The 12,131-nt window shown below is 39.3% G+C and overlaps 1 protein-coding gene across 1 annotated transcript in view; it reads right to left on the bottom strand.

The window, feature by feature from the left end:
* Positions 1-12,131, bottom strand: part of COPG2 (coatomer protein complex subunit gamma 2) — a 143,328-nt gene that overhangs the window by 87,422 nt on the left and 43,775 nt on the right. The window contains exon 9 of the mRNA XM_018046921.1: positions 11,587-11,744. Within this exon, the coding sequence (XP_017902410.1) occupies positions 11,587-11,744 (158 nt within the window). The remainder of the gene's footprint in view (positions 1-11,586; positions 11,745-12,131) is intronic.

Genomic DNA, 12,131 nt, shown 5'->3' with positions numbered 1-12,131 from the left:
AACGTTCTGTTCATCAAGATATCAAGAAAGGAACAGACAAACTCGAGTGCGAAAAACTATTTGCAACACATAAAACCAACAAAGGATTCACATCTAGAATGCAGAAGAACAAGAAATCAATATAAGGATAAAGTGGATAACCCAAACTCCTTCCCCCAAAATTGGGGCAAAATACCAAAAGGTATTTAAATAGAAAGAATATCCAAATGGCTAATTAATACAGAAAAAGGTTTTCAAACTCATTAGTAATTAGGAAATCACAACTTAAAACCACAATGATTTGTCAAGGGTGCCAAGACAATTTAATGGAAAAGGAATAGTCTTTCACCAAATGGTGTTGCATGCTCATGCTCAGTGATGTACAACTGTTTGCAACCCCACGGACAGCAGCCTGCCAGGCTCCTCAGTCCATGGGATTTCCAAGGCAAGAACACTGGCGTGGACTGCTACTTCCTTCTCCAAAATGGTGCTGAGACAACTGCAAACTCATACTGCAACTGGATATCCACATGAAAAGTATGAAACTGAGCCCTACTTCACACCACGCAAAAAATATCTCAAAATGGATCAAAGATCAAAATGTGTACAAGATAAAACTCTCAGAAGAAAGAAGCAAAAGTGTAAATCTTTGTGACCTTGGATTACACAATGGTTTCTTAGGTTAAATAAGAGCACAAGCAACCAAAATACAATGCCACACACAGGCTTGATCAAAGAACACTCTCAAGAAATTGAAAAGACCACAGAATGGGAGGAAACACTTGCAAATTATATGTGTAATAAAGTTCTAGTATCCAAGATATATTTAACAACTACCACAAATAAAAGATAAATGACCCCATTTTTATAATAAGAAAAGGATTTGAAAAGACCTTTCTCCAGAAAAGATACAGGAATGACCAATAAGCACATGAAAAGATGCTCAAACTTGCTGGGAAATAAAGCCTTTCTTGTTGTCAAACCAAGAATTTCTTCATATAGTTTTTTTCAGTAAAACTTTTCCAATGGGAAAAAAAAAATCCCACACTGATATACCTCTTCATACCTACTATGGCATGTACAAGTTCAAAAGACAGATGATAATAAATGTTGGTTAGCATGTGGAGAAGTCAAGAGTCTTCGCACATTGCTGTCAAGAACGCAAAATGGTGCAACCACTTTGTAAAACAGTTTGGCATTCCTCAAAAAGTTAAACATAGTTCCATTATGACCTGGGGATTCTACTCACAGGTAAGTGTCCAAAAGAACCGAAAGCATGTCCACATAAAAAATTATGCATAACTGCTAATAGTGGTATTATTCATAAAAGCCAAAGAGTGGAAACAACCCAAATGTCCATCAGCAGATGAATGAAAACAAAATATGGTAGAGCCAGCCAGTGGAATACTGCTTGCTGCTGCTACTGCTAAGTCCCTTCAGTCGTTTCCAACTCTGTGCGACCCCACAGACGGCAGCCCACCAGGCTTCCCCGTCCCTGGGATTCTCCAGGCAAGAACACTGGAGTGGGTTGCCACTGCCTTCTCCAATGCATGAAAGTGAAAAGTGAAAGTGAAGTCGCTCAGTCTTGTCCGACTCTTAGCGACCCCATGGACTGCAGCCTACCAGGCTCCTCTGTCCATGGATTTTCCAACCAAGGGTACTGGGGTGGGGTGCCACTAATCAGCCATAAAAAGAATGAAGTACCGATACCTCTATAACAGAGATGAACCCTGAAAACATTACTGTGTGTTCAGTCACTCAGTCGTACCCAACTCTTTACAACCCATGGACTATATAGCCTTCCAGGCTCCTCTGTCCATGGGATTTTCCAGGCAAGAAAGAATACTGGAGTGAGCTGCCATTTCCTCCAGGGATCTTCCAGGCCCAGGGATCGAACCCACATCTCCCACATCACCTGAATTGCAAGCATATTCTTTACTGCTGAGCCAAAGAAACCAACAACTAAAGACCACATACTGTTTGACTCCATTTATATGAAATGTCCAGAACAGGCAAATCCATAGAAATGGGAAGCAGATTAATGTTTTCCAGGGCTTGAGGGGAGGGTAGTATAGGGAATGGGACCATTAATGGGTTGTGGGTTTCTTTTTAAGGTGGTGAAAATGTTCTGGAGTAGGTAGTGGTTATACAACTTTGTGAACATACTATAAAGACCACTGAATTATACACTCTAAAAAGGTGAATTTTACGACATGTGAGTTATATGTCAATAAAAAAAATACATAGATTAGTAAAATTATATTAGTAAAATTTAAAAAATTTGACAGTATCAAGCCTCCAGAAATCTCACACTGCTTGCTAAGAATGTAAATCAGTACAATCACTTTGAAAAAAGCCCAACTTACCTAGTAAAGAGATGTATACCCAATGATCTAGCAATTCTATTACTAGATATATATTATAGAAATGCATGCTTACATACAAAGAGATAAATCTATGGTAATGAAACTGTGGTATTAGGTACAGAGATGCTGTTTATAGCCATTTCATTATTAATAAGTGCTCAAAACAGAAAACAATCCAAATGCCCATTAATAGAAGAATGAATATAAATAAATTGGGAAGTACTCAATCAAGGAAATATAAAATATAATTAAAATGAACAGCACTATTAAGACACTGTTCCACTGCTGCCTTGCATGCCATGCAGCTTGAGAGAAACCTGAAGTAAAACTATGGGTCAAATTATCTTTACCTAAAATATAGAACCTTTTCTTTATTCTTGATGCTAAAAAAAAATTCGCTGTGAGAATGTACTTGCCTGTGTTTATCTTTGCCCGTCATTCTACCAGCATTTGGTGCTTTTTTTGATTTTGTTTTTTAACTCTAAAGACTATTTCTTTGTACAGGCCTGAGAAATTATCAGCCATTTTTAAAAGTTAACTTCGTATCATTACAAAAATATAGAAAAATACATGAAGTAACTATTGTGGACTGAATGCTTGCATTCCCCTATCCCTCCTACCAAATTCATATATTAAGCCCTAACCTACAGTGTGACCTATCTGGAGAAGGGGCCTCCAAGAAATAATTAAGGTTAAATGAGGTCATAAGTGTGGGGTCCTGATCTGGCAGGATTAAAGTTCTTAAAGAGACAACAGAAAGCGCTTCAGCTCCCACTCCTGCTCTTTCGCTCGCTCGCTCTCTCCCTCCACAGGCACCAAAGGAAGATTATGTGAGCACACACAGAGAAGGTAGTCAGCTACAACTCAAGTGAAAGCTCCCACTGGACATCAACCCTACTGGTATTCTGATCTTTGATTCCCAAGCCCCCAGAGCTGTGAGAAAATAACTCTCTGCTGTGTTAGTCTCCTAGTCTGTGGTATTTTGTTTGGCAGCCCTAGAAAACTAACACAGTACCCACCTTGAAGATGCCCCAGTGAATGTTTCCTGGGGTTCAATCCCTTGTGTTGTCCCCACTCACACTGAATAGAGCTGACCTTTTTTATCCAACAAAATGCTGCAGAAATGTTGGGATGTGTTTTCAAAGACAAGGTCGTAAAAATGATTGTGACTTCCACTTTGCACTCTCTTGTATCACCTGCTCTGAGGGAAGCAATCCTTAACATTATGAGGACATTCAAGCAGCAATATGGAGAGGTCTACCCAACAAGGAACTGAGGCGTTCTGCCAACAGTCTGCTTGAAGGTACCAGTCCTGTGTGTGAGATAGCTGGAAGCAGATTTTCCAGCTTCTGTCAAGCCTTCAGATGACTGCAACTCTGGCCAATACCTTAAGTGCAATCGTACAAAAGACCTCAAGCAGAAACCACTCAGCTAAAATACTCTCAAATCCCTGGCCTACAGAAATTGTGTGGGGAAAATAATTTTATTATCCTTTTAATCTGATTAAGTTTTACAGTAATCTGTTACATCTGACACATAATTAAATCATAAATTATTAAAAAACTGTGTCTGCAGATCATAAATGAATTATAACAAATCTACTTATTTGTTACAATATTTCAAACACTTCAGAAGCCCCCTACTTGCCACCTTCCAAGCAGTACTATGCTGTGATGCCCTAAAGATAAACACTATCTTAACTTGTAGTAGATTAGTTGTGCCAGCTAAATCTGAAATTAACTTATATAGAACTCTACAGAATGTATTTGTTTGTATGTGATTTCTTTGAGATTTATCCATGTGGTCACATTTATCAATGGTCGCTGCTGTTGTCCAGTCACTCAGTCATGTCTGACTCTGCAACCCCGCGGACTGCAGCATGCTGGGCTTCCCTGTCCTTCACTATCTCCCAGAGGTCGCTCAAACTCATGTCCACTGAATACCATGGCAATTTTTTCATCTCTATTATTGTACATATGCTTCCCTGGTGGCTCAGAGGTTAAAGTGTCTGCCTGCAATGCGGGAGACCTGGGTTCGATCCCTGGGTTGGAAAGATCTCCTGGAGAAGGAAATGGCAACCTACACCAGTATTCTTGCCTGGAGAATCCCATGGACAGAGGAGCCTGGTGGGCTACAGTCCATGGGGTCACAAAGAGTCGGACATGACTGAGCGACCTCACTTTCAATTTCTTTCATTGTACATATACTATTGACTATATGTTGTTCAGTCACTCAGTCATATCCAACTCTGCAACCCCATGGACTGCAGCACGCCAGGCTTCCCTGAGCTTTGCCATCTCCTGAAGCTTGTCCAAATTCATGTCCACTGGTTGGTGATGCCATCCAACCATCTTGTCTTCCCTACTTCCCTTCTCCTCCTGCCTTCAATCTTTCCCAGCATCAGGGTTTTTCCCAATGAGTCAGCTCTTCACATCAGGTGGCCAAAGCGCTGGAGCTTCAGCATCAGTCCTTCAAATGAATATTCAGGGTTGATTTCCTTTAGGATTGACTGGTTTGATCTTCTTGCAGACCAATGGACTCTCAAGAGTCTTCTCCAACACCAGTTTGAAAGCTTCAATTCTTTGGTGCTCAGCCTTTTTTATGGTCCAGCTCTCACATCTGTACATGACTACTGGAAAGACCACAGCTTTGACTAGATGGACCTTTGTTGGCAAAGTAATGTCTCTGTTTTTTAATAGGCTGTCTAGGTCTGTCTTAGCTTTTCTTCTAAGGAGCAAGTGTCTTAATTTCATGGCGGCAGTCACCATCTGTAGTGATTTTGGAGCCCCAAAAAATAAAGTCTCTGTTTTCATTGTTTCCTCATCTATTTGTCATGAAGTGATAGAACCAGATGTCATGATCTTAGTTTTTTGAATGCTGAGTTTTAAGCCAGCTTTTTCATTCTCCTCTTTCTCCTTCATCAAGAGGCTCTTTAGTTCCTCTTCGATTTCTGCCATAACGGTGGTGTCATCTGCATATCTGAAGCTATTGATATTTTTCCTGACAATCTTGATTCCAGCTTGAGATTCATCCAGTCCAGGATTTTGCATGATGTACTCTGCATATATGTTAAATAAGCAGGGTGACAACATACAGCCTTGATGTACTCCTTTCCCAATCTGGAACCAGTCCAGTTCTAACTGTTCCTTCTTGACCTACATACAGGTTTCTCAGGAGGCAGGGAAGCTGGTATTCCCATCTCTTTAAGAATTTTACACATTTTGTTGTGATCCACACAATCAAAGACTTTAACACAGTCAGTGAAGCAGATGTTTTCTAGATTTCCCCAGCTCTCTATGATCCAACCAATGTTGACAACTTGATCTCTGGTTCCTCTGCCTTTTCTAAATCCAGCTTGTACATCTGGAAGTTCTCAGTTTATGTACTGCTGAAGCCTAGCTTGGAGAATTTTGAACATGAACTTGCTAGAATGTGAAATGAGTGCAATTGTGCAGTAGTTTGAACATTCTTTGGCATTGCCCTTCTTTGGGATTAGAATGAAAATTGATCTTTTCCAGTCCTGTGGTGACTCCTGAGGTTTCCAAATTTGCTAACATATTGAGTACAGCACATTAATAGCATCATCTTTTAGGATTTGAAATAGCTCAACTGGAATCCCATCACTGATCTCCTCCACTAGCTTTGTTTGTAGTGATGCTTCCTAAGGCCCACTTGACTTTGCATTCCAGGAAGTCTGTTTCTAGGTGAGTAATCACACCATCGTGGTTATCTGGGTCATAAAGGTTTTTTTGTATAGTTATTTTGTGTATTCTTGCCATCTCTTAATATCTTCTGCTTCTGTTAGGTTCATATAATTTCTGTCCTTTATCAAGCCCATCTTTGCATGAAATGTTCCCTTGGTACCTCTAATTTTCTTGAAGAGACCTCTGGTCTTTTCTGTTCTATCGTTTTCCTCTATTTCTCTGCATTGTTCACTTTGGAAGGCTTTCTTATCGCTCCATGCTATTCTCTGAAACTCGGCATTCAGCTGGATATAGCTTTCCTCTTCCCCTTTGCCTTTTGCTTTTCTTCCTTTCTCAGCTATCTGTAAGGACTTCTCAGACAACCATTTTGCTTTTTTGCATTTCTTTTTCTTGGGGATGATTTTATAAATATACCAAATTTTATTTTTTGATTCAAGCATTAATGGATGTTTGATGTGCTTACATTTGGGGGCTATTATGAAAAAGCACATTTGGGATGTCTTTTGATACACAAATGCATGCATTCCTGTTTGATATTTAAAAGAAGTCAATTGAAATTCTGATCAAGGATTCAGTGAATCCATGGATCAAAGACGATGTGGTATCTTTACAGCACTGAATATTCTAAGAACTTGATATATCCCTCCACTTATTCAAGTCATACTTGTTAAATAACATTTTATAATCTTGTGTGCTGCTGCTGCTGCTAAGTCACTTCAGTCGTGTCCAACTCTGTGTGACCCCATAGACGGCAGCCCACCAGGTTCCCCCGCCCCTGGGATTCCCCAGGCAAGAACACTGGAGTGGGTTGCCATTTCCTTCTCCAACGCATGAAAGTGAACAGTGAAAGTTAAGTCGCTCAGTTGTGTCCGGCTGTTAGCGACCCCATGGACTGCATCCCACCAGGCTTCTCTGTCCATGGAATTTTCCAGGCAAGAGTACTGGAGTGGGGTGCCATTGCCTTCTCCCATAGAAATACACAAAATTTTTGGTAGGTTTATTTCTAAGGATCTGATTTTTACTGAAATGATACCATCTTTTCAAAATTGTTTCATATTGACTAGCTGCTGGTATGTAGAAACAAAACTGATTTTGGATATTAGCTTATCCAGTAATTCTGGTAAACATATCAATTCTAACATAACATAGATTATTTTGCATTTTCTATATACACAATCATGTTGTAAACAAAGATAGTTTCATGTCCCCTTTCAAATCTTTATTTATTTTTCTTAACTTATTGTACCAAGTAGGACTTTCCAGTAAAATGTTACTTAAAAAACAGGATTAGCAGGCATCCTAGTTTCATTCATAATCTTAAGGGGAAAGTCTTTCATACTTCACCAATAAATATTAGTGTATTGGAGATTTGGGGGGGGTATGTTTATCATAATAATAATATTCCTTTCTATTATTTGCTTTGAAAAGAGATTTTTTTTTTTGGCCACACCTTGCGCTGTGCTTAGTCTCACAGTCCTGTCTGACTTTTTGTAACCCCATGGACTGCTGCCTGCCAGGCTCCCCTGTCCATAGAATTCTCCAGGCAAGAATACTGGAGTGGGTTGCCATGCCCTCCCCCAGGGGATCTTCCCAACCCAGGGATTGAACGCGTGTCTCCTGCATTGCAGGCGGCTTCTTAACAATCTGAGCCACCAGAGAAGCCCTCAGATCTCAGTTCCTCTGCAGGATCTCAGTTCCCTGATTAGGTATTGAACCCATGCCTCAGCAGTAAAAGTGCCAAGTCCTAACCATGGAACTGTCAGGGAATTCTTGAAAAGAGAGATTTAATTACAAATTGCCATTGAATTTTATCAATTGCTTTTTTAGCATCTATTAAGATGTTAAGATTTTTACCCTTTATTCTTTAAATGAGGAATATTATGTCAATTGTTGACTGTTAGATCAATCTTGCACTTCCAGAAGAAATGCATACTGGGAAATACTTGTTCATTATTTCTTCAAGTATCTGTTTTGCTCCATTCTCTCACATCTCCCTCTAGAATTCCAATTATGTATCAAGTGGTAGGCCACTTGATACTATTCTATTGTTCTCTGAAGCTCTGTTTATTTTTCTTTAATCTGTTTTCTTTCTAGTCTCCAAATTAGTTACTTTTTATAGCAATATCTTCCAGTTCACTAACTCTAACACTTTCACTCTTCTCAGTGATCTCTAGCTTTGTGTTAGGCCACCCGGCAAATTGTCCCTTTCAGTTATTGTACTTGTAGCGGGCAGAATGGTTTCCCAAAGATGTCCATGCTTTCCTCCACGGAATCTGAATATATTACCTTACACAACACAGACCAACCCCTGGCTGACAGCCAGCAAGGAAAGAGAGACCTATAATCTATGACCACAAAGAAATGAATCTGGCCAACAACCTTAATGAGACTGAAAGTGGATTCTTCAGTAAGCAACAGCATCCTGTCAGCATTTTAACTGTAACCCATGAGACTGATGTCTAACCTACAGAATTGTGAAATCATGGATGTTGTGATTACACCTGTGGTAATCTGTTATGGAAGCAATAAAACACTAATACAGATTTTGGTACCTGGAAGTGAGGTGCTACAACAACAAATACCTAAAACTGTGGGACTGTTTCTGGAACCAGATAATGGGTAGAGGCTACAAGAATTCTAGTGAACATAATGAAGAAAATCTAAAATGCCTTGAACAAACTATTAATAGAAATGTGGTCCTGAAGAAGAGCCAGTGAAGGTTCATAAACTGCTTGTAGAAACCTGGTCCTAGGGGATCAGAAGAAACTTGTTATTATTAACTGGAGTAAGATGGATCCTTGTTGTGTACTGATAGAAAGCTTAGTCAAACTGTGTCCTGCAAGTTCTGTGGAAAGCAGAATTTATAAACAAACTTGGATACTGACTTGACGAAATTTCCAAGGAAACTGGTGAAGGTATGACCTGGTTTCCTCTTGCTGCTTACAGTAAAATGTGAGATGACCAATTTAACCAGTGAACAGCAGCCTTGACCTATACCCATGGCCTGTAGACTGCCTATGGACTTCCTTTTCTACAGTCTATCCTACTGATTTTTGAACTTGCTTGGCAAGGTCCAAAACTGTTTATGGTATTTACTCAATGTTTAAAAAAAAATGTGTTTTTTTAAAAAAAAAAGGAAAAAAAAAACCCAGAAACCTCTCCATATTTTTAACTCCTCTATCAGTTCTGCTTCTCTGGTTGAACCCTGATATAGCACTTTTAAGTTCTTAAAAAAATTTTTTTTAGCTTTTTTAGTTTCCATGTCCTCTATACATTCACTGTAATTATTTTGCACTAAAGCCTTTAATAACAAATTTACAATAGATGCTTTAATTTTTTATCGGCTAATTGTAATATCTGAGCCACATCAGGCCCAATTTCTATTGATTGCTTTTTCTCAGCTACTCACATTTTCTAAAATCCTTGCACTTAAGGCTATGGTTTTTCCTGTGGTCATGTATGGATGTGAAAGTTGGACTGTGAAGAGGGCTGAGCACTGAAGAATTGATGCTTTTGAACTATGGTGCTGGAGAAGACTCTTGAGAGTCCCTTGGACTGCAAAGAGATCCAACCAGTCCATTCTGAAGGAGATCAACCCTGGGATTTCTTTGGAAGGAATGATGCTAAAGCTGAAACTCCAGTACTTTGGCCACCTCATGAGAAGAGTTGACTCACTGGAAAAAACTCTGATGCTGGGAGGGATTGGGGGCAGGAGGAGAAGGGGACGACCGAGGATAAGATGGCTGGATGGCATCACGGGCTCAATGGACGTGAGTCTGAGTGAACTCCAGGAGATGGTGATGAACAGGGAGGCCTGGCATGCTGCGATTCATAGGGTCGCAAAGAGTTGGACACGACTGAGCGACTGAACTGAACTGAACTAACAATTTTATTTACTTTCAAATTTATTACTATATACAGACAATTGTGAATGATAAAATGCAAAGACTTTAAATCTAAGATGTTTCTGGAGCAGGCAGTTAACTTAGCTGGAAGAAAACTCTAAACATCATCTCCTCCATAGTGTGTTGCAACTGAATTCTCCATTCAGTTCTTTCAGCTGACAGCTACTGCTGTATGCCAGGCTTACTAGTCTTCTCCTGTACATGTATAATTAGAGGAACTGTACATAGTTCTCCTGTATTTCTCCTATACACAATGATCTGTGCAGAGTTGAAAATTTATTTTGAGACTCACTGTATCTATGGCCCTCCTTTTCCCAGGATTTCCACCCTAAATTTCCATCATTCTTCTAATTTCAAACTGTTCTGACCCTACTGTCTACTTAGCAAATACTATGGCTTTCTGGGTTCCCACATACAAAAAATGTGGCGTGCCCTCAGAGACTAGCCAGACATATGCAAATTTTACCCAGTATAGTTTCTGTCTTTCAGGCATCCATTCCCTCCAATTTTTGCCTGCTTTTCATCACTCACCAGTATTTTCAAATAGTGTGGGGTTTTTTGTTTCAGGGAAGCACGCTGCTGCTGCTGTTTAGTCACTAAGTTGAGTCTGTCTCTTCAGCTACAGCCACCAGGCTCCTCCAACCATAGGTTTTCCCAGGCAAGAATATTGGAGTGGGTTGCCATTTCCTTCTCCATGGGATCTTCCCAATCCAGGGATCAAACCTGCATCTCCTGGTTGGCATGCAGGTTCTTTACCATTAAGCCACCTAATGATATAATCATTATTTGCATGAAAGCTAATATAACCAAGCTACTCTACCATTACTGAGAGCAGGAAGCTCAACAGAGTATTTTTTTTAACATTCCATTTTACGTTCTCTGTTGATATTTACATTACATCTCCTAGTTTTTTTAGTGATTACTCAAGAGATTACAATAGTTATCCTTATATTATCACTGTCTACCAGCAGATAATGTAACACTACTTCATGAAAAATATAAGAATCTTATGAATGTGTAATTCTACTAGTCTCCCTCATGTGCTTTAAATGAATAAGTTATTTAAATAAATCATTAAATGCAATACTTCAACATTCTCTTTTATAAAAAAGAAAAGATGATTCTTAAGGTCACTTCCAGCTTTCACATTTAATTATTATATAACCTATGGTAAGTATTTTTCTGTTCAGTATCAGTCTGTTATTTATTATTAGTGGTCATACTCTATTAAGTGCATATACTGGAGCATGTGTGTGCTCAGCAACGTCCAACTCTTTGTAACCCCATGGACTGTAGCCCACCAGGCTCCTCTGTCCATGGGGTTTTTCAGGCAAGAGTACTGGAATGAGTGCCATATCCTCCTCCAGGAGATCTTCCTGACTCAAGGATTGAATCTGCATTGCAGGCAGATTATTTACCACTGAGCCAATAGGGAGGCCCATACCAGAGCATACATTAAGGTAGAAATAGAAGTTGTGTTACTAGGAATCCCATGATTTTTTTTCTTAATTTGGAAAACACTAAATCCCTCTGTAAAGTCAGCACTGCCCAAAAAATATTCATAAAGGAAATAAACTGAGGCATGTTAACCAGCAAATGGAAAATTACTTAGGTTTAGATGAAAACACTTACCCCTCTTCATTTTCTTTTAGTAAGCGACTGGCAATTCGGATCAACATGCAGTAAGCAAACTGTGATTTGAGACCAGATTTAGTAAATTTATTCAACATCTTAGAAACAGCAAGGCGATCATTCTTTTTAAGGTGATACAAAACTCCCAATGCATGGTACTAAAGAACAAGAAAAAGAACGTAAGACAGAAAGAAGGCTGAATAGGAAGAGGATAAAACTGACATACAAATGCAATCATACAGAGCTAGGTTTTTAATAAAAAGATACCCAACTCTAATGTATACAAAGGGAATTATCTTTTCCATGCTGAATCAAACAAAGGCATGATTGAAAGGATGAGTTTTTAATTTACCCTGTTAATTCAGATTAGGTAAGTATTAAGGGGATGACATACAATCTGAAGACGGCTCTAGCAGATTCAGCGTTGCCCCATCCATCCTTAGGACAAAGGCTCTCAGGTCCAAGGCTTTAACCAGTGTTACAGGTCTTGCTTAGTGGCTTTAAATCATCTGTGGTTATGTTAGTGGTTAATAGATTCATCTCCT

The sequence above is a fragment of the Capra hircus genome, chromosome 4 (genome assembly GCF_001704415.2).
Source record: "Capra hircus breed San Clemente chromosome 4, ASM170441v1, whole genome shotgun sequence".
Taxonomy (NCBI): Eukaryota; Metazoa; Chordata; class Mammalia; order Artiodactyla; family Bovidae; genus Capra; species Capra hircus.
The sequence above is the reverse complement of the archived record's forward strand: the minus strand, read 5'-3'. Positions and strand labels throughout refer to the sequence as shown.